Source organism: Oncorhynchus nerka, linkage group LG25 (assembly GCF_034236695.1).
Source record: "Oncorhynchus nerka isolate Pitt River linkage group LG25, Oner_Uvic_2.0, whole genome shotgun sequence".
Taxonomy (NCBI): domain Eukaryota; kingdom Metazoa; phylum Chordata; class Actinopteri; order Salmoniformes; family Salmonidae; genus Oncorhynchus; species Oncorhynchus nerka.
Genome location: NC_088420.1, coordinates 53,371,198 through 53,395,474, shown reverse-complemented (window position 1 = coordinate 53,395,474; position 24,277 = coordinate 53,371,198). Strand labels below are relative to the sequence as shown.

The 24,277-nt window shown below is 43.8% G+C and overlaps 1 protein-coding gene across 1 annotated transcript; it reads left to right on the top strand.

Annotated features, from left to right (window-relative positions):
* The first annotated feature begins 5,673 nt into the window (after positions 1–5,673).
* LOC115108991 (neurotensin/neuromedin N-like) lies at positions 5,674–13,589 on the top strand. The gene is given in 5 exon segments (XM_029633536.2): positions 5,674–5,992; positions 7,096–7,103; positions 7,105–7,158; positions 11,217–11,429; positions 13,145–13,589. Coding segments are annotated over 5 exon segments (462 nt in total). The 5' UTR covers positions 5,674–5,931; the 3' UTR covers positions 13,271–13,589.
* The last annotated feature ends 10,688 nt before the right edge of the window (positions 13,590–24,277 follow it).

Below are 24,277 nucleotides of genomic sequence, written 5' to 3'. Positions count from 1 at the left end.
CTCCTCTGGCTACAATGATTTCAATACAAAACCTAGGACACTCGTAGGCCTCACCCCCTTCCATAGACATACATGGTGAGGATGTCCTCCAACCAATCAAAGCTTTTGCAGTATGAACTGACATGGTGTCCATCCAATCAGAGAATTAGGATCAGAGAATGAACCTAGTGAGTTATATTGGGATTGTGCCACAGAGAATTATGGGGGTTCTATGTGTTGAGACTTGGTGACATTGTTGGATTGAGATTATGAGTGAAGAGTGATAGTTTAGTATTTTTGGGATATTATTCAAATGAGTTGTTTCGAATTACAGGAGACGGAGGAGGTATATTATAAATTGTTTTATTGGTTTTAGATCTTTATTTTTGTGTCCAGTTAGCAAGGCACATTTAAATAAATTGCACACACTTCAGTAGCTAGCTAGCTAACAGCACGAGTGTGCAGTTTGCAACGCCAGAATGGTAGAATGGCCAACGCTGCCGAAAATGTTGTGGACTTTCTATTGAATAACCCCTTTCATTCTCTGGGGTACATGGAAAAGGTGCAAATTAAAAGCGAGGGTCGACCTCTGCCTGAGATCAGTTTCATGAAGTAGGATGAAAAGGTGAGTGTGTTTAAATACCAACTGGTATCAAAAGTATAGCTGGTTAACATGGAGGCTTTCGTCAGGCCGCCTGTATTGCTGGTCTTGCTTGCTTATTGGAAATTCTGAGCCTTGGTCGAAAGGTGGGTACAGTGACCTGAAGAACATCGATTGTTCAGCTAAACGAAGAAGAAAAAAAGCAGGGCATGCAAGAATTTGCTTTTAGAGGACACGACGAGACAGAATTGCGTTAACAAGGGCAACTACATGGAGCGTGCAGAGGTAATTACACGTTATGATGCTTTACTTGCTGAACATATCGAACTTTCGACTGTCTATTCTAGGATGTCAAGAAAAATTGGAATTATTTGATAGCTTCCATCACATCATCCATTAAAAGGTTAGATTAAAGAGAGACAGTGCATTTTTTCGCATGCGCTCAGGTAGGTGTTCCTGTTTTTATTTGGCATAAACACAATCACTCCGGACAGACACAATCAAAAAGTCATGCCATAAATGTTGCAGCAGCCTAGGCTATACCTAAACATTAAAACTCTGACATGCTGTATCGGATGAAAATGAGACGATTTTTCAACCGTTAAAAATTGCCCCACCACTCTGGGACCTATGGTGCCACCAGTCTGCTTGCAGTTGTCAGTTATCGTGAGGTATGTGGGTGATCACGGCTTTATTCATTAACGTTTCTTGGGATACAGTACATTAATGTGTAAAGTGGGCAAGATGCGCAGTCTGTGTTTGACTTTATGAATTTTGAGATGTCTGAGTTTAACTTCATAGACAAACTTGTCCAAACCTACGATGGTGCAGCTGTAATGGAATGTATCTGCTATTTGTATTTACAGCTAAGTCCCCTCATGTTCCCTGATTAAGAGGTGAGGACTACTCCACTCCACTACCATTGTCAACTCTCTCCTGACATGAACTGAAGCCACATCTCATGTGCCGTCTCATATGCCCGCTCATACACTGACATTGAATGTTTCCTCTCCAAGCACTGTGAGTACCCCTATCCATTCTATATAACTAAGCAAGTCAGTTAAGAAAAAAATATTATTTAAAATGACGGCCTACCAAGGCCAAACCCTGAACCGGACGGTGCTGGGCCAATTGTGCACCGCCCTATGGGACTCCCAATCACGGCTGATTGTGATACTGTCACGACTTCTGCCGAAGTCAAAGTCTCTCCTTGTTCGGGCAGTGCTCGGCGGTCGACGTCACCGGTTTTGATCCATTTTTCATTTTCCATTGGTTTTGTCTTGTCTTCCTACACACCTGGTTTCAATCCCATTGTGTATACACCTGTTGTGTATTTAACCCTCTGTTTCCCCTCATGTCTTTGTCAGCGATTGTTTGTATTTCAGTGTTGTATATATTTTTGTATTGGTGCGCGTCGGGTCCTCGTACCCATTTTTGTTATTTGTTACATTTAGTGTTTGGAGTATCAAAATGATTCACCTTGCTGTTCATTGTTCATTGTTGTTAAATAACTCCATTACACTCAGTTTGATTCTCCTGCGCCTGACTTCCCTGCCACCTATACACATGACTCTGACAGATACACCCTGGAATTGAATCAGGGTCTGCAGTGACTCCGGGATGCTGGGCAGAGTTGCAAAGAAAAAGCCATATCTCAGACTGGCCAATAAAAATGTAAGATTAAGATGGGCAAATGAACACAGACACTGGACAGAGGACCTCTGCCTGGAAGGCCAGCATCCCGGAGTCGCCTCTTCACTGTTGACATTGACTGGTGTTTTGCAGGTACTATTTAATTAAGCTGCCAGTTGAGGACTTGTGAGGCGTCTGTTTCTCAAACTAGACACCTCTTGCTCAGTTGTGCACCGGGGCCTCCCACTCCTATTTCTATTCTGATTAGAGACAGTTAGTGCTGTTCCGTGAAGGGATAGTACACAGCGTTGTACCAGATCTTCAGTTTCTTGGCAATTTCTCGCATGGAATATCCTTCAATTCTCCGAACAAGAATAATCTTTGTTTCCGGCCAATTGAACCTGTAATCGAACCCACAAATGATGATGCTCCAGATACTCAACTAGTCTAAAGAAGGCCCGTTTTATTGCTTATTTAAACAGAACAACAGTTTTCAGCTGTGCTAACATAATTGCAAAAGGGTTTTCTAATGATCAATTAGCCTTTTCAAATTATACATTTGGACTAGCTAACACAACGTGTTGCTCATAATGGGCCTCTATGTATGTATGTAGATATTCCATTAAAAATCTGCTGTTTCCAGCTACAATAGTAATTTACAACATTGTCTACACTGTATTTCTCCTCAATTCGATGTCATTTTAAAATGAATTTTTCAAATTTCCTTTCAAAAACAAGTACAGTTCAAAGTGACCCCAATCTTTTGAACAGTGGTGTATATTAAGTTGCTCTAGGTAACACTTTACATTGAGTTGCTCTCATACCTGAGTATCCAAAACAATCTATTATGCTGTATTTTGTCAATTGGCAAGACAGAGCAACAGAGACATAAACACATCTCTCTGATTTTTGACATTTGATCATCCTGAGGCCCCAGCAATATCTGCAATGACATTTGCCCTCCAGCAAAGATCAAAGCTGCCTGCCATAATCTACACTTTGCCCTTTAAAACAAAGCTATGACACATGCCACTATTGTACCTGTCAATCATCTCAGATATATCAAACTGTAGTCGCTACACTGGTCTTGCCTTTACAATTCATTAAACACTTTGAAACGCCAACCATTTCCAGGTAAAGCAAGCAAACACTGCTAGGTAGAGTTTAAAAAAAAATTAAGTGGTAACTACAAAGCCATGCAGAATGAGGATTTACAAAGAAAGCATTGCCAAGGTAATTGCTGGATACTTTCATTGGTTTAATGCAAGATTTTCTTCCACAAGGGCAATTTTCCGCCTATTGGGCCTGTGTGGATTGGATCTCAGATGTCTATCTGCCCGGTCAATGATAAATTGCAAGAAAATCCTTCAAAGATGGTCTGATACAATAAACGGAGCTAAAGCCTAACTTTTCACAATACCGACAGTGCCTTCGGAAAGTATTCAGACCCCTTAGACTTTTTTTCACATTTTGTTACATTTTCAGCCTTATTCTAAATTGGATTAAATAAAACATTTTCCTCAGCAATCTACACACAAATTGAAACTGATCTCAGTTGCATCCTGTTTCCATTGATCATCCTTGAGATGCTTCTAGAACTTGATCGGAGTCAACCTGTGGTAAATTCAATTGATTGGACATGATTTGGAAAGTCACATAACTGTTTTTATAAAGGTCCCACAGTTGACAGTTTATGTCAAAGAAAAAACCAAGCCATGAGGTCGAAGGAATTGTCTGTAGAGCTCCAAGACAGGATTGTGTCGAGGCACAGATCTGGGGAAGGGTACCAACAAAAATGCTGCAGCATTGAAGGTCCCCAAGAACACAGTGGCCTCCATCATTCTTAAATGGAAGACGTTTGGATTCACCAAGACTCCTCCTAGAGCTGGCCGCCCAGACAAGCTGAGCAATCGGGGGAGAAGGGTCTTTGTCAGGGAGGTGACCAACAGCCTGTTGGTTCCTCTATGGAGATGGGAGAACCTTCCAGAAGGACAACCATCTCTGCGGCACTCCACCAATCAGGACTGTGTGGTAAAGTTGCCAGACGGAAGCCAATCCTCAGTAAAATGCACATGACGGACCACTTGGAGTTTGCCAAAAGGCACCTAAAGGCCTCTGAGACCATGAGAAACAAGATGATCTGGTCTGATGAAAGCCCGGACTTGAACCCGATCGAACATCTCTGGAGAGACCTGAAAATAGCTGTGTAGCGACGCTCCACATCCAACCTGAAAGAGCTTGAGAGGATCTGCAGAGAAGAATGAGAGAAACTACCAAAATACATGTGTACCATGCTTGTATGGTACAAACACAAGAAGACTCGAGGCTGTAATCGCTACCAAAAGGTGCTTCAACAAAGTCCTAAGTAAAGGGTCTGAATACTTATGTAAATGTGATATTTCCGTTTATATATTTTTTAATAAATTCCACAAACCTATTTTTGAATTGTCATTATGGGGTATTGTGTGTAGATTGATGAGTGAGACAAAAACAATGTCATCCATTGGAGAATAAGGCTGTAACGTAACAAAATGTGTAAAAAGTCAAGTGGTCTGAATACTTTCCAAATGCACTGTATATTTTATTTGCTCTTTATATAGTTTACTAAAAACACACTTAAGTACAAAAAAGTGTCCCAATTTAGATGATTTGAAATGTATTTAAAATTGTTCTTATTTAAGATAATTTTAAATATACTTAAGTATATTTATCACAGATATATTTAAGCATGTCTAATTAGATTTTTTTCCTGCTTGGGTAGGCAGCATATGAAAGCCCAATGGGAGCGCATGTGGCCATCATTTGCTTGTGAGTGTTGTCTAGCTGGAGTGCGATGGTATGGCCTATGGCACAATTAGACTATAAATCAGTGTTTGGGATTACCAGTAGCCTATGGGTTTTGATGGCAGTCGTTAATCTATTCAAAATAGTTATTACAAAAAAATATGATAAAAAAAAAACATGATTAAAAAATATATAAATCAATAGAATCATTACATATTTATTAATGTAGATGCTTCTTAACTGAGTTGAGGTTGACATATCACACCCGTTCTTATCCCTAACCATACTTATATCAAAGCATTTGTTCTCAAGGTAAAAGAGTGATGCAACTTTAATTTTACCACATAGATCTATAGGCTTGATGAGATTCCACTTACACTCAAAACACCAAGAAATACATTTGTTCATAGAGTATTTGTAGAGCCCTGGGTGTGTGTTCCCTGAATCCCAGTGAGACAGGGGTCTTCATACACACGACTCGCCTCTACAAACAATCAAGCTACCCACTCTAAAGTAATCAATATAAATAAATAAATGTAAATAACCACGTCTAAAAGTTGTATGACGCAAAACCTTGATGTGTGATGGGGGGGTGGGGGTGATGTCTGATGTCAAGATGACAGGGGCTTGTGGGTAGAGGGAGAGAGAGGGGGGGGGGGTGAGAGTGTGGTCCTGTGACATCATTCTACCTCTTATATACTGAGGGAATGAAGCCCACTGCTCTTCACTTTTACATTCACTAAAGCCAAGGGGACACAGGCAGACACTGTCACTGACAGGACGAAGAGAAGACCAGGACAAAGCAGACTGAGTACATTCCTACTCCACCTCCCACTTCTCTGTTTCTCTCTCGCTTTCTGCATTTGACCCCTTAACCCTATGGACTTGGGTCCTGCTTAGCTAGGGTGGATTCAGAGCGTGGGATTTGTACGAAGATGCAGGCACAGCTGGCTTGTGTGCTTCTCCTCTGTTTGCCGTGTGGCGTGTTATGTTCAGGTAAGCACGGTTATCCTTTCACATACTTTCCTTTTGATGTTAATTCATTTGCAACCCTTACTGGGTATTATTTTTGTTGCACTGTCAACTGATTCAGTTAGATGTTTACCTTGAAAGAACAGGAAATGGTCTCAGAGACCAGGGACTAACTGAATTACTCTCATCGGGAACGTACTCTTGCAACAGGTGGATTTCACCACGCACACTTTAGTTATCTTATCTATACCTCCATTGTTTACCCAGGTGTTTATCTTATCTATTCACATCCAGTGATTACCCACATATTCCTATCAAGAAGGCATAACTGCTCTGAGGTATTTCTTGTGCAAAGTTCTCGTAGGGTAGACCTGCAGCGCTACGGGGTGTGTGCGTACCTCTGTTCTAGCACAGCACAATGTATCCATCTAATTGTTGAATCAATGCCCTACCCTCGGTGACTCGGGGGTTTTAGTGCCGGGGCAGCCAACTGAAGCGCTCCAGGACATCACACTGTTCGGTTGAGCTTAGTAAGCACATACCTCCGTCAGAGAAACAAACTGTTACATAGATGTTGCTGTGGGATGGGGGTGTTGGAAAGGGGTGAATCGATCTAGCTGCGCCCCAAAAAGCCTTGACTCCCTGGCTTAAGGAGCAAAAGGGATTTGATTCAACATCAAGTTGAATCAAGTTCAACATTAAGTTAAACATCTGAGCAAGATTAGTTTCATCTGAACTCCGTGACACGCTCCAAAATGGAATGTAAAAAAAAAAGTATTAAGTCTAGCAAGGCTTTGAGCTGTTTTTGCTTGAGCTTTACGGTACCTTTTGCCGAGATTTCATGGGGCACAATGGATCAGGCTCCAACAGAACATTAATAGTCTTTAAAGCAGCTCGTTAGGAATAGTCTATGACGGCTAAATTGGTACCAAACAGATAAATTAAGTTGGATATATCTGTTTTAGACTATGCTAGAAAAACCCAGGTGATAGAAACCACGTTTTTACTGAAATGGTTACTTCAGAATTGGAGCTGTATTTTTGTATTATTATGTACCTACCTGTATAATACCTTTATACCTGTACTACGATAAACCTGTATTATAACTCTTGTTTTGTGCCTGACAGATGTTGATCCAGGAACAGCGGGCAATAGAGGAGGAGCTGTTGAACAGTCTCTTCACTTCAAAGGTACTGCGCTGCTTCCTCTGTGCACCTGTCAGATCTGAGGTGTGTGTGTGTGTGTGTGTGTGTGTGTGTGTGTGTGTGTGTGTGTGTGTGTGTGTGTGCGCGTGCGTCCGTGCACACAGTTAGTGCCCCCGTAGTGCAGGTGCTCTTTTATGGAGCCTGGATATGTCCGCTTTCTCTCTTGTTCGTTTTTGTTTCAATTGAATTGGCTCATCATGGATTCTATTTGTTCATAGTTTCACAGGTTTCTGGGTTAGTGTTAAGATTTATGGTCTTTGAGATGAACATAATGTTCCATCTAGAACCATCAATAAAGCTTTCAAAATCACATCATCACTTTTCAAGTCACACATGCATACACACGCACAGGAATGATAAAGGGTTGAAAATGAAATAATTTAGGTATAACATAATTGCTTTTTATTTTTATATATGACCATTTATCGTGCCAGATACTCCGTAGACAGGCAAGAGGAAATGAAGAAGATAGAACTGGATCTAGTGGAGCCTGGAGACTGATTACCTGAGCTAATACCATTCAGATGGTCCTGACAGCAACATAGCGCCGCGCGGCCAAAACACACACATGCACACAGACACACACATTCTCGTGCACACACACACACACACACACACACACACACACACACACACACACACACACACACACACACACGTTTGCACATGAGCACGCAACACACACACATGCGTGACACGCACACAAACGCATACGCTCTCTCAATCCCTACTCCCTCCTCCCCACTCTGTCTGATAAATTAATGGAGATGAGAGGGACACACTGAGACACGACTATGACAAATAAGCTCTGTGATTTATCGCTTACAATGTTCCAAGGGTTCCTTGGGGGGCTGATTGTAATCATAAGTCACCAGATGACTGATAGAGTGCTCTAGATTAGAAGACACCGGAGAGGCAGTGTTGTGGTAGACACTTGTGGCACTTGTGGCTTTTCCTTTTTTCTTTTACACACAGATTATAAACATACATGGTTAGATGGGGGATCCGTTTCCTAATGTTGGAATAGGTTGACTGTTGTTTCAATGACACTTGTTTGCAGGCTGTGAAACCACAGTTTTATTACTTCATGAAGCATCTGTCAGGTCAATTTATAACTGCTGCATGCAAATGCATATGCCGACACTGTCACGCCCTGACCTTAGTTATCTGTGTTTTATGTCTTATTTTGGTCAGGTCAGGGTGTGACGAGGGTGGTTATGTGTGTTTTTATCCTGTCTATGGTTTTTAGTATATCTATGGGGTTTTTGTATGTCTAGGTAATGTAGGTCTATGGTGTCCTGAATTGGTTCCCAATCAGAGGCAGCTGTTTATCGTTGTCTCTGATTGGGGATCCTATTTTAGGTTGCCATTTTTACATTTTGGTTTTGTGGGTTATTGTCTATGTGTAGTTGCCTGTCAGCACTTGTTATTGTAGCTTCACGTTTGTTTTGTTATTTTGTCAGTTTGTTAAGTGTTCTTTGTTTAATTAAAAGAAGAATGTATTCTTATCACGCTGCGCCTTGGTCTCCTCGTTCTGACGAACGTGACAGAATAACCCACCAAACCAGGACCAAGCAGCGTGAAAAGGAGGAACAGCGCATAATGGGGAAATGGACCTGGCTCCCCGTCCTAAGGAGGAGATAGAGGCAGCGAAAGCAGAACGGCGATACTACGAGGAGAAATACCGGAGAATAGAGGAACGGTGACGATATGAAGGTACAAAGCTAGCACGAAAGCCAGAGAGGCAGCCCCAAGAATTGTTTGGGGGGAGGCACACGAGGAGATTGAATCAGTCAGGTCGGAGACCTGAGCCAACTCCTCAACTCCTCGTGCTTACTGTGGGGAGCATGTTACTGGTCAGGCACCGTGTTTTGCGATAGAGCTCACTGTGTCTCCAGTGCGCTATTCTAGCCCAGTGCGCTCTATTCCAGCTCCTCACATTGGCTGGGCTAGAATGGGCATCCAGCCAGGAAGGAGGGTGCCAGCTCAGCGCTCCTGGTCTCCAGTATACTTCTTTGGGCCGGGATATCCTGCGCCGGCTCTGCGTGCTGTGTCTCTGGTGAGTCTGCACAGCCCAGTGCGTCCTGTGCCAGCGCCCCGCATTTGCAGGGCGGAAATAAACATCCAGCCAGGACAGGTTGTGTCAGCTCTACACTCCAGACTTCCAGTGTGCCTCCACAGTTCAGTACATCCTGTCCCAAACCCCCCCCGCACTCGCCCTGAGGTGCTTGTCACCAGCCCGGTACCACCAGTGCCGGCACCACGCACCAGGCCTACAGTGCGCCTCGGCAGTCCAGTACGCCCTGTTCCTGCTCCTCGCACTCGCACTGAGGTGCTGTCCCCAGCCCGGTACCACCAGTGCCGGCACCACGCACCAGGCCTTCAGTGTGCCTCAGCAGTCCAGAGCGTCCGGCGACAGTACCCAGTCCAGAGCGTCCGGCGACAGTACCCAGTCCGGAACCTCCAACTACAGGCCACAGTCCGGAACCTCCAACGACGGGCCATGGTCCGAAACCTCCAACGATGGGCCATGGTCCGGAGCCTCCAGCGATGGTCCCCACAGCGAGGGTCCCCAGCCCGGGGCCTACGGTGAGGATCCTCAGTCCAGAGCCTCCGGCGATGATCCACGGGTCAGTGCTACAAGAGCGGGCTCAATGTAAGGAAGGGGGGCAGCGTCCAGAACCAGAGCCTCCACCGAGGGTAGACGCCCACCCGGACCCTCCCCTATAAGTTCAAGTTTGCGGTCGGGAGTCCGCACCTTGGGGGGGGGGGGGGTGTTTATGTGTGTTTTTGTCCTGTCTAGGGTTTTTGTATGTCTATGGTGGCCTGAATTGGTTCCCAATCAGAGGCAGCTGTTTATCGTTGTCTCTGATTGGGGATCCTATTTAGGTTGCCATTTTCCATTTTGGTTTTGTGGGTTATTGTCTATGTATCGTTGCCAGTCAGCACTCCGTTATTGTAGCTTCACGTTCGTTAAGTGTTCTTTGTTTAATTTAAAGAAGAATGTATTATCACGCTGCGCCTTGGTCTCCTCGTTCTGACGAACGTGACAGACACCTGATTTTCGTAATAGAAAATAATGTAATTAGAACAAAGAATGATGACTAAATCAATTGGTTAGGTGAGATCAATTACATTTTTCCAAATTCGGGATATACCAGTAGTCACTGTCTTAAAAATGTCTGATGTAGAAATCTAGCCAGTAACTAATCTCGCCACCCAGAGCTGTCATGAGAGACATAGAAGTGGGGACAGGGGCTACTTGAAACGGCAGTTAGTCCCTCTACTCTGGTTGCTGGCATTATTGGACTGCTCCATAAAAACTATTTTCCGTCCCTCAGTCCCTCAATAATTAACTGACAATGAGAGAGAACACACTGGGGAAAGAAGGGGCTAAATGTAATGTGAAGTGACCTTTCTGCACAATTAAAAGTGTACCTACCTCTCGTCTCAGCACTCAGTGTCTTAACAAACTGTTCATTTGGAAGTTAACAGGAGCTAATTTGTATTTGAGGTCGGTAGGGTTTTCTAAATGTCAATATTGTAAGGAACTCACAGGAGTATCCAACACACTAAGACGTCCTTTCTGTGGTTTATCCTCAGTCTGCTCAGTACAAAATAATCCACTCTGTGACATTTCTCCCCCATGGCCTCCAAATCCATATGTAATATCTAACAACTCAACAATGGAGATGCAGAAAATAAAAGTGTTGTCCTTTGCCATCCATAAAGGAAAGATGATGGGATTTAATATGATTTAGAAGCACCAATCTTCTGTTCCTTACGACTCAGTGACACCCGGGAGGGAGTCTGGGCTGTGCTGTGTTAACGAGTCGGCCCACGCACAGAGGCCCCAACGGGCACCGATAAGGGCCTCACACCATCCAAAACCACACACTCAAACTAGATTATGATACAGCAGGATTGAAGGTAGTTAGATCTGACTGATCCATGAGAGAGTGCAAAGGCAAAGCACACCTATGCACACACACAAGTTTTTATGTATATCGTAGTCCTAGTATTTATTTATCTGCTCCTCCTAGATGAAACAGAGCAAGCAGGGCGTCCCCTACTGGCGTGTGTCCCTGGTGAATGTGTGCAGGATGGTGAACAGCCTGATGAATAGCCTGTCGTGGAGAGAACAGGAGGAGTATAACACTGAGGAGGAGCTGTGGGAGAGACTGGCCTCCCTTCCTGAGCCCCTGGACAAGCTTCTAGACCTACTGCAGATCTGCAGAGTGCTGCAGCCCCGAGAGGTGAGGGACACCCATACCTACAAAAACAGATGCTCATGCACGGAGAGCAATTCTCACATTTGAATAGAACATCTGTCATGCAGTCATATACATTTCAAGTGAGTCACACAAACACACACACAGTAAACATGTACAGGGATAAGCACTCTAGGGCCTAGAGTCAATCAGATCAAGCGTTAACCAGCGATAGCAGACACCTGCATTGCAGATGTTTTGGCGGAGTTGGAACTGCGTTGGCACCGTCAAATTGGTGAGCAGCTGCTCTTGCTATCATTTTCATGAAGTCGCAACCACCCCACTCGTGTTAAAGTTCAGAATGACAAAGTGGAGGCTAGATAGAGATAATGACGCTGAAATCAAAAAATCATTCAACGAAATAATGAGGATTTCTATCTTCTATCAACATCGTCATAGCAGTTGTTTCTCACAGTGTCGGAGGTGGAACTGCGTTAGAGTTGACAAATCCACAAGCGGTCCCTGTCCTTAAACCTAATGGATAAATACATTGCCATTAGTTGCACGGAGTCACATTACGAGAAATCCAATGCAGCCTTGTTTACAAGTTTGAACACTGGAATGTGAGATGTAATCGACACCTCAATATTATTTCTATATAGCCACATACTCATTCTGGTAAAAAAAATTATGTGACATGTCATACTCTTTTTGGCCAGACAGCATCAGATACATTAGCTACACATACAAAGACAGAGGGGCACTGTTTGCCACGTTAGTACCTAATGCGAGTGGGACAGGTGTGGTTTCATGACAATGATCAAGAGCAGCTGCTCACTGATTTGACAGCTCCAACGCAGTTACACCTCTGACACTGCCAAAACATCAGCGGTTGATGCTGGATCTGATTGATCTCGGTCTAACACACAGCTGCATGGTGTGCTATATATGGAACATATACTGAACAAAAATATAAACGCAACATGCAACAAGTTCAAAGATTTTACTGAGTTACAGTTCATATGACTAAATCAGTCAATTGAATTAAATAAATTAGGCTCTAATCTATGGGCCTCAGGGTCTTGTCACCGTATTTTTGTGCATTTAAATTGCCACCGAAATAATGCAATTGTGTTCGGTGTCTGTAGCTTTGCCTGACCATACCATACCCCCAACGCCACCATGGGGCACTATGTTCACAATGTTGAACATAGTTGTGAGGCCAGTTGTGAGCCCAGTTGGATGCCAAATTCTCTAAAACGACGTTGGAGGTGGTTTATGGTTGAGAAATTAACATAAAATTATCTGGCAACTGCTCTGGTGGACATTTCTGCAGTCAGCATGCTAATTACACTCTCCCTCAAAACTTGAGACATCTGTGGCATTGTGTTGTGTGACAAAACTGCACATTTAAGAGTGGCCTTTCATTGTCCCCAGCACAAGGTGCACCTGTGTAATGACCATGCTGTGTAATCAGATTATTGATATGCCACACCTGTCAGGTGGACGGATTATCTTGTCAAAGGAGAAATGCTCACTGATAGGGATGTAAACAAATTTATGCACAAACTTTGGGAGAAAAAGTTTTTTTTTTAAATAAGCTTTTTGTGTGTTTGGAAAATGTCCGGGATCTTTTACATCAGCTCACTTCATACATTGTGTTTGTTTTTTGGGTCAATGTACAAGGAATACATTTGTTTTCATGCCATTATGCACCACAGAAGAGTCTCAGGAGTGGCTTATTCTGTCTTTCTTTACAGGTGCTTGACGCCGATCGAAACAGGGACAACCCGCTCAAAAGGAAATCACCGTATATTTTTAAGAGGCAGGTGAAAAACACCAAAGCTCGGAGGCCCTACATATTGAAGCGGAGTACATTTTACTGACCCACCCCCACGGAAGAGAAAGAAAGACACTATATATTCTGTGGATATGTGACCATATGTGCTCTCTGTTGTCGCATTATTATTGATGTTTCCGCGGTGTCCTGCCCGATACAGATGATATCTCAATCCTGTGTCCATCACCGTAGGTCTCTACTAACATACTAGGCCTGCTCTATAAAGCAAGGACTAATGTAAACAAAAGCAAACAAAAGCAGTAAGCAAATGTGTATCTTTTGAGAGGCTTTTGTATTTCTCATTTTTGTTCACTTGCACAAACACATTTCTTTCATTTCCAAATGTGATTAAACAATACATATTTCAAAACCACTGAGATGTCACAAGTCTTTTTTCAAAACTAGCCTGTTTATGATAACCCACATCAAAATGAGAGCAAGCATTACATCACTGGTTCCCTTTCAAGTCACCTATAAACCATCTCAGGGACCAGTCAGCAACGTCCCACGAACCAGAGGTTTGCGAAACACTGATCTAGATAATTCCAAGTGGTGCTGAATTGTTTTTCAATTTCATTTCATTAAATGTCAGGATGATAGCTACTGTGTGAAATACATGAGGCAAATGTTCTGTATAGCCTCTTTAATTCATGTTAAAAGCTAAATACTCCATACAATCAGTGCATCAACAGTAAGGCTAGGTGAATTGGCTCTTGAGATCCCCTTCCATATTTCCATAGCAATGACATACTGGAATAGGAATACATTTGGGTTGTAAAACCCTTGCTATTATAAGTCAATATAATAGCCTCCACTATTCAATGGGACAGCCATATGTTAGAGAGTGGCCTACCCTGGCAGGGGGGGCACCCAGGAAGAGTTGGTCACTCTTGCGCCGTGCTCTCATTCCATCCAAGTATATGTACAAAGCGCGTACTGAACATAAATGGCGGAGACACCCTTCTTCTGTAGAAGTAAATGGTGGCGGGTGGAAAGCCGTAAGCTCTAAGGCAAGACAATTGGATTGGATAACCCCGGAGGAAACTGTAGGCACAAATGGTGGACTGACAGTGTGTGTAAAGGCTGATCAGCAAACCCATCTTGAAGGAGAGATATTTCAACGCTTTCCAACGGCTCAAAATTGCTGAGAAATTTGCTTCAAGCACAATAGACAGGTCCCAGGACGGGGTAAAAGGCTTGGATACTCGTAATATGTGACACGCTCCCTACATGAAACAACAGACCAGAAGCCGTTTCCCTACTGTGTTACAGTCAATACCTATTTGACAGGCTGAGATATCGGCTGAAAAGGCACTTTAAGTGTTTTTAACCATTTTTGTTCACACCACTACTCACATAAACGCATAACTTGCTTGAATACAGTAAGAGCATAGAAGGGGCCCTTGCACTCTGGATAGTCTCAATGACTCTGAGAGGCAAACCTATCACACTCAGATTTATACTACCACCAGGCCAGGCCCCAGAGGATCATAGATACTTGGTGAAGGAGGGAAATCTTCCTGTTCCCCTGGGCCTAAAGATACCTGTGTAAATGTAGTTGCCTTTTCATAAGCAGGAGAATAATCTCTGCTAACCAGGGCCTCCATGGTCATCGAGGGGCAACCAAGATAAGAGATAATTCTTGTTTCCTTACTCGGTCCAGAGTGGGGGGAATCAAATAAAATGTCATTTGTCTCATGCGCCGAATACAACAGGTACAACCTTATCGTGAGATGCCTACTACTCGCCCTTTCCCAACAATGCAGAGGTAAAAAGTAAGAACAATGTATAAAAAAAAATGTTTAAAAATTGTAACACAATAAAATAACAATGACAAGACTATACAAGGAATACCGGTACAGAATCAATTTGCAGGGGTATGAGGTAAAATGTACATGTAAATCAGGATAGATCATAAACAGAGTGGCAGCAGCTTATGTGAAGAGTGGGATACGCCTAGGGGTGTCATAAGCTTGAGGTATCTAATCACACAGCGTCTTTTGGAGACAGACCGGTCGACTAGCAGCTTCATTAAATAGTACCCGCAAAACACCAGTCTCAACATCAACAGAGAAGAGGCGACTCCGGGATGCTGGCCTCCTAGGCAGAGTTGTAATGAAAAAGCCATATCTTAGACTGGCCTATAAAAAGAAAAGATTAAGACGGGCAAAAGAACACAGACACTGGACAGAGGAACTCTGCCTAGAAGGCCAGCATCCCGGAGTCGCCTCTTCACTGTTGACGTTGAGACTGGTGTTTTGTGGGTACTATTTAATGAAGCTTCCAGTTGAGGACTTGTGAGGCGTCTGTTTCTCAAACTAGAAACTCTAATGTACTTGTCCTCTTGCTCTGTTGTGCACCGGGGCCTCCCACTCCTCTTTCTATTCTGGTTAGAGACAGTTTGTGCTGTTCTGTGAAGGGAGTAGCACACAGCGTTGTACGAGATCTTCAGTTTCTTGGCAATTTCTCACATGGAATAGCCTTCATTCCTCAGAACAAGAATAGACTAAAAGTTATTTGTTTCTGACCCCTTTGAGCCTGTAATCGAACCCACAAATGCCTATGCTTCAGATACTAGTCTAAAGGACAGTTTTATTGCTTCTTTAATCAGAACAACAGTTTTCAGCTGTGCTAACATAATTGCAAAAAGGGTTTTCTAATGATCAATTAGCCTTTTAAAATGATAAACTTGGATTCGCTAACACAATGTGCCATTGGAACACAGGAGTGACGGTTGCTGATAATGGGCCTATGTAGATATTCCATAAAAAAATCAGCCATTTCCAGCTACAATAGTCATTTACAACATGTACAATGTCTACATTGTATTTCGGATCAATTTGATGTTATTTTAATGGACAAACAATTTGCTTTTATTTAAAAAAACAAGGACATTTGTAAGTGACCCCAAACTTTTGAACGGTAATGTATGTATATTGACGCAACACACTTTCACACACACAAAACGAGTATTACAAATAGACATGGTTTGTATTTTATTTATCTCTGGGCAGTGAATGAGGGTCTATGTTGCCCTTCCGGTTTCCAGCAAGTGAAACTGCTGTAGAGTGGGTCATACAGGTATGTGGTTTATTTTGAATGTAATGCATGTTGGAGATCGCAACAGGCCTCTCAGTCATAAAAAGGAGAAAAAAATCTAAACAATAAAAACTTAATTTCACAAAACCATAGCTCCAGAGTATGATCCCGAAACGAGGAAGGCCATGCTTCCAGGGCAGAGAGAGAAATGTATTAATTCAATCAACTTTCAAATGGAGCTCAATATTTTTTGGTCTCAAATAAAACAACTGTAGTGCCACACGATCTTTGAAACTCCATTCAGATGCAGCGAACTAACAAAAATATATTCATTTAATTTTCAATTCTAAGAAAACAACAGCGATACTGTCAACTTTTCCCCCATCCTGTTCTGCTCCATATTCCCCTTTCCCTGATTACTAAAGTGGCAGGTAGCCCAGTGGTTAGAGCGTTAGACTAGTAACGGAAAGGTTGCAATCCCTGAACCGACAAGGTAAAAATGTGTCGTTCTGCCATCATTTAAAATAAGAATTTGTTCTTTAACTGACTTGCCTAGTTGAATATAGGTAAAATAAAAAAAATAAAAAAGCACAGCCATAGTGACTACCAAATTACAGAAACACAGTATGGAGCAACAAGTGTCTCAAATGTTGATGATTGCACATAAATGTCAATACATTAGATACATAGATGACATACAGTGACCATGTCTATTCATCAAGTTGTATAGTATATGGATGCACACATGCCAACAGATGGCAGTATTACACAATGTAACTGAACCTTGGCTGTTGAGCCAGTGAATGAGGGAGAAAAACAGATTGAGTAAGACAAAGTATTAATAGAATGGATTTTAGAAAACAAATTGTTTTCAATTCTTAAGGTATTATTCCTACCATCACAGAAGTTGTGTTCCCTTCCAGTACATTTGTGTGAAATAATTTACAGTATCAAAACTAGTAAGGTTTGATTTACTCTAAAAAATGTATCCTTAACATCAACACCCCCTAACACTCTACCACACAACAGATGACACATTACGCTATGTGAATACATTCAACATCAGTAAACCCTGCTGCCTACAGCAGTCATGTTTAGATGTAGCTTTTTCGTTTTGGCCAAAGTCCAGCCCCGAAGTACGCCGTTTCAAATCTGGTCAGAATGCGTGTCTGGTGTGAGCCTGGGCGCTTCCTGCCTGCTGGAGCCTCTCTAGTTAGTGAGTCTCTCTCACTAAATGAAAATCATTCTCTCATCTGGACGGGGGACACAGCAAATCCTGTCTGTCTGTAGAACAGGCACAAGGTTCTCAGATCAAGGTAATGGCATGTGAAGGAATGAGATTAGTTCCTTTTTTGCGAAATCTGATTGTGTGAATTGGATGATGGCATAACAAGAGCGACTTTGTTGCGGGGCCGAGACGGTAATTAGGCCCTCATATGGGCGCCATTACTAAACTCACCACAAAAGGGACGAGGGGACGGGGCCGTGTCTGTACTACTTATTGTCACCCACTGCTGCCTGTCAATGAAAAGACATGCACATTGTCTGGACAATACAGTTTTTCTAATTATAACATCATCTCTAGAACAATGGCCCTAGTTTGAAGAAAGAGGAGAACCACTTCTAGTCAGCAGAGATCAAACCTTGATTTACATTTTGGAGCTTTGGATAGGCCATAATACTGCTTTTTCTTACCCTAACCCAAGCATAATGTCCTCCTCCAGGTTCAACCTTAACCCTAGCCTCTACCGCAACCCTAACTCTAGAGTCATGTCCACATCCCGTTTCAACCCTAAACCTAGCTTCATGTCCACATCCCATTTCAACCCTAATCCTAGCCTCATACAACACTAACCCTTACCCTAACCCTAGCTTCATCTCCACATCCCATTTCAACCCTAACCCTAGCTTCATGTCCACATCCCATTTCAACCCTAACCCTAGCTTCATGTCCACATCCCATTTCAACCCTAACCCTAGCCTCATACAACACTAACCCTTACCCTAGCTTTATGTCCACATCCCGTTTCAACCCTAACCCTAGCCTCATACAACACTAACCCTTACCCTAACCCTAGCTTCATGTCCACATCCCATTTCAACCCTAACCCTAGCTTCATGTCCACATCCCATTTCAACCCTAACCCTAGCCTCATACAACACTAACCCTTACCCTAGCTTTATGTCCACATCCCGTTTCAACCCTAACCCTAGCCTCATACAACACTAACCCTTACCCTAACCCTAGCTTCATGTCCACATCCCATTTCAACCCTAACCCTAGCTTCATGTCCACATCCCATTTCAACCCTAACCCTAGCCTCATACAACACTAACCCTTACCCTAACCCTAGCTTCATGTCCACATCCCATTTCAACTCTAACCCTAGCTCCATGTCCACATCCCATTTCAACCCTAACCCTAGCTTCATGTCCACATCGCATTTCAACCCTAACCCTAGCCTCATACAACACTAACCCTTACCCTAGCTTTATGTCCACATCCCGTTTCAACCCTAACCCTAGCCTCATACAACACTAACCCTTACCCTAACCCTAGCTTCATGTCCACATCCCATTTCAACCCTAACCCTAGCTTCATGTCCACATCCCATTTCAACCCTAACCCTAGCCTCATACAACACTAACCCTCACCCTAACCCTAGCTTCATGTCCACATCCCATTTCAACTCTAACCCTAGCTTCATGTCCACATCCCATTTCAACCCTAACCCTAGCCTCATACAACACTAACCCTTACCCTAACCCTAGCTTCATGTCCACATCCCATTTCAACTCTAACCCTAGCTTCATGTCCACATCCCATTTCAACTCTAACCCTAGCCTCATACAACACTAACCCTTACCCTAACCCTAGCTTCATGTCCACATCCCATTTCAACTCTAACCCTAGCTTCATGTCCACATCCCATTTCAACTCTAACCCTAGCTTCATGTCCACATCCCATTTCAACTCTACCCCTAGCTTCATGTCCACATCCCATTTCAACCCTAACCCTAGCCTCATACAACACTAACCCTTACCCTAACCCTAGCTTCATGTCCACATCCCATTTCAACCCTAACCCTCAACCACAACCCTAACCCTAAAAAATAACCTACATCTTTGAGCGAGAAACCAATGGGATTCTTCGTGACAGATATCTGGAACGCAGCCAGGCCTAGAAATAGCCAGTGCATTTAAAGGGATCAGTTGAAGAGGCACGTTGTTACAAGCACCAAGACATTGTTTTTCTCGTGTCATCGTCATTGGACGGGAGTGTTGCTGTATCACCTGTCATGCTGGGAGCTCATCGGACATACCGTTTATAAAATGCTCTCTCTCACAAACACACACAAACGAACGCACACACAAACTACAAACTACAAGTTTCAACGTTTATTTTCCACGTGTACAGTATACAAAAGGTGAAAAAGAGTGAAATTCTTACCTTGAGAGCTCTTTCCCAACATCAGATGGCTTATTTATCACAAAACAATTTGATGTGGCCAATAAAGTTTATGATTACTTCATTGGCAAACTTAGTCAGGAAATGCCAAAAACTAACAGTGAGCAATCGTATTCATGCATAATAAATCAAAATGAAAGAAAATCATCAAATCAAATTTTGAAAAGATAGTTTTGGAGAGGTGGCAAAATTGTTGTTAACAATCAATAAATGACAAATCTCCTGGCATTGACAACTTAGATGGAAAGCTTCTGAGAATAGCAGCTGACTCTATAGCACTCCTTTCTGTCATATACTGTTTATTCATCTGAGCCTAGAGGAAATTTTTGTCATCAGGCCTGGAGGGAATCCAAAGTCATTCAGCTAGCCAAGGATGGTAAAGCGGGCTTTACTTGTTCAACTTGCGGCCAGCTCTTAGCAAACTGTTGGAAAAAATTGTGTTCGAACAAATACAATGCTATTTATATGTAAACAAATTAACAACAGACTTTCAGAATGTTTATAGAGAAGGGCACTCAGCATGTACTAAACTGACACAAATGACTGATAATAGGTTGAATAAAAAGATTGTGGGAGCTGTACTGTTAGATTTCCATGCAGCCTTTCATATTATTGACCTGTTGTTGAAAAAACATGTGTTATGGCTATTCAACCTCATATATATAGTGGATTCAGAGCAATCTATATAATACAACACAGAGTGTTTTCTTTAATGGACGGTTCTTTAATGTTAAATATGTCAAGTGTGTTGTACCACAGGGTAGCTCTCTTGACCCTCTTCTATTTTCTATTTTTACCAATGACCTGCCAAATAAACGTATCATGCAACAATTTCAAAAATGTTACTGAGTTACAGTTCATTAGGCACTAATCTATGGATTTCACATGACTGGGAAGGGGGGGAGCCAGGCCCACCCACTGGGGAGCCAGGCCCAGCCAATAAGAATGAGTTTTTCCCCACAAAAGGGCTTTATTACAGACAGAAATACTCCTCAGTTTCATCAGCTGTCTGGGTGGCTGGTCTCAGACGATTCCGCAGGTGAAGAAGCTGGATGTGGTCCTGTGCTGGCATGTTTACACATTGTCTGCGGTTTCTGAGGCTGGTTGGACATACTGCCAAATTCTCAAAAAATATGGTGGAGGTGGCTTATGGTAGAGAAATTAACATTTAAATATTTGGCAACAGCTCTGGTGGACATTCCTGTTGTCAGCATGCCAATTGCACGCTGCCTCAAACTTGAGACATCTATGACATTGTGTTGTGTGACATAACTGTGGACTTTTATTGTCACCAGGACAAGGTGAACCTGTGTAATGATCATGTTGTTTAATCAGCTTCTTGATATACCACACCTGTCAGGTGAATGGATTATCTTGACAAAGGAAAAATGCTCACTAACAGGGTTACAAACAAATTTCTGCACAAAATAAATACGCTTTTTGTGCGTATGAAACATTTCTGGAATCTCATTTCTGGAATTTTTTATTTCAGCTCATGAAACATGGGACTGACACTACATATTACATTTATATTTTTGCTAATGGGGATCCTAATAAAATTCTGAAAACGTTCTTAGTTTCACACAACAATAGCACTTCCTTCAAAGTTGGACTGCCAGGTTTTGGGCATTCTGAATAGTATTGTGTTGAACAGTTTGTCAGAATGTCACCTCTTACCTGGACTACTGCAACGCTCATCTCCATAGCCTCTCTGTCAACCCTCTTCTATATAATGCTCATCTCTATAGACTCTCTGTCAACCCTCTTCTATATAATGCTCATCTCTATAGACTCTCTGTCAACCCTCTTCTATATAATGCTCATCTCTATAGACTCTCTGTCAACCCTCTTCTATATAATGCTCATCTCTATAGACTCTCTGTCAACCCTCTTCTATATAATGCTCATCTCTATAGACTCTCTGTCAACCCTCTTCTATATAATGCTCATCTCTATAGACTCTCTGTCAACCCTCTTCTATATAATGCTCATCTCTATAGACTCTCTGTCAACCCTCTTCTATATAATGCTCATTACATTTACATTTAAGTCATTTAGCAGACGCTCTTATCCAGAGCGACTTACAAATTGGTGCATTCACCTTATGACCTCCAGTGGAACAGTAGTGCATCTAAATCTTTTCAGGGGGAGGGGGGGTGAGAGGGATTACTTTATCCTATCCTAGGTATTCCTTAAAGAGGTGGGGTTTCAGGTGTCTCCGGAAGGTGGTGATTGACTCCGCTGTCCTGGCGTCGTGAGGGAGTTTGTTCCACCATTGGGGGGCCAGAGCAGCGAACAGTTTTGACTGGGCTGAGCGGGAACTGTACTTCCTCAGTGGTAGGGAGGCGAGCAGGCCAGAGGTGGATGAACGCAGTGCCCTTGTTTGGGTGTAGGGCCTGATCAGAGCCTGGAGGTACTGAGGTGCCGTTCCCCTCACAGCTCCGTAGGCAAGCACCATGGTCTTGTAGCGGATGCGAGCTTCAACTGGAAGCCAGTGGAGGGAGCGGAGGAGCGGGGTGACGTGAGAGAACTTGGGAAGGTTGAACACCAGATGGGCTGCGGCGTTCTGGATGAGTTGTAGGGGTTTAATGGCACAGGCAGGGAGCCCAGCCAACAGCGAGTTGCAGTAATCCAGACGGGAGATGACAAGTGCCTGGATTAGGACCTGCGCCGCTTCCTGTGTGAGGCAGGGTCGTACTCTGCGGATGTTGTAGAGCATGAACCTACAGGAACGGGCCACCGCCTTGATGTTAGTTGAGAACGACAGGGTGTTGTCCAGGATCACGCCAAGGTTCTTAGCGCTCTGGGAGGAGGACACAATGGAGTTGTCAACCGTGATGGCGAGATCATGGAACGGGCAGTCCTTCCCGGGAGGAAGAGCAGCTCCGTCTTGCCGAGGTTCAGCTTGAGGTGGTGATCCGTCATCCACACGGATATGTCTGCCAGACATGCAGAGATGCGATTCGCCACCTGGTCATCAGAAGGGGAAAGGAGAAGATTAATTGTGTGTCGTCTGCATAGCAATGATAGGAGAGACCATGTGAGGTTATGACAGAGCCAAGTGACTTGGTGTATAGCGAGAATAGGAGAGGGCCTAGAACAGAGCCCTGGGGACACCAGTGGTGAGAGCACGTGGTGTGGAGACGGATTCTCGCCACGCCACCTGGTAGGAGCGACCTGTCAGGTAGGACGCAATCCAAGCGTGGGCCGCGCCGGAGATGCCCAACTCGGAGAGGGTGGAGAGGAGGATCTGATGGTTCACAGTATCGAAGGCAGCCGATAGGTCTAGAAGGATGAGAGCAGAGGAGAGAGAGTTAGCTTTAGCAGTGCGGAGCGCCTCCGTGATACAGAGAAGAGCAGTCTCAGTTGAATGACTAGTCTTGAAACCTGACTGATTTGGATCAAGAAGGTCATTCTGAGAGAGATAGCGGGAGAGCTGGCCAAGGACGGCACGTTCAAGAGTTTTGGAGAGAAAAGAAAGAAGGGATACTGGTCTGTAGTTGTTGACATCGGAGGGATCGAGTGTAGGTTTTTTCAGAAGGGGTGCAACTCTCGCTCTCTTGAAGACGGAAGGGACGTAGCCAGCGGTCAGGGATGAGTTGATGAGCGAGGTGAGGTAAGGGAGGAGGTCTCCGGAAATGGTCTGGAGAAGAGAGGAGGGGATAGGGTCAAGCGGGCAGGTTGTAGGGCGGCCGGCCGTCACAAGACGCGAGATTTCATCTGGAGAGAGAGGGGAGAAAGAGGTCAGAGCACAGGGTAGGGCAGTGTGAGCAGAACCAGCGGTGTCGTTTGACTTAGCAAACGAGGATCGGATGTCGTCGACCTTCTTTTCAAAATGGTTGACGAAGTCATCTGCAGAGAGGGAGGGGGGGAGGGGGAGGAGGATTCAGGAGGGAGGAGAAGGTTGCAAAGAGCTTCCTAGGGTTAGAGGCAGATGCTTGGAATTTAGAGTGGTAGAAAGTGGCTTTAGCAGCAGAGAGAGAAGAGGAAAATGTAGAGAGGAGGGAGTGAAAGGATGTCAGGTCCGCAGGGAGGCGAGTTTTCCTCCATTTCCGCTCGGCTGCCCGGAGCCCTGTTCTGTGAGCTCGCAATGAGTCGTCGAGCCACGGAGCGGGAGGGGAGGACCGAGCCGGCCTGGAGGATAGGGGACATAGAGAGTCAAAGGATGCAGAAAGGGAGGAGAGGAGGGTTGAGGAGGCAGAATCAGGAGATAGGTTGGAGAAGGTTTGAGCAGAGGGAAGAGATGATAGGATGGAAGAGGAGAGAGTAGCGGGGGAGAGAGAGCGAAGGTTGGGACGGCGCGATACCATCCGAGTAGGGGCAGTGTGGGAAGTGTTGGATGAGAGCGAGAGGGAAAAGGATACAAGGTAGTGGTCGGAGACTTGGAGGGGAGTTGCAACGAGGTTAGTGGAAGAACAGCATCTAGTAAAGATGAGGTCGAGCGTATTTCCTGCCTTGTGAGTAGGGGGGGAAGGTGAGAGGGTGAGGTCAAAAGAGGAGAGGAGTGGAAAGAAGGAGGCAGAGAGGAATGAGTCAAAGGTAGG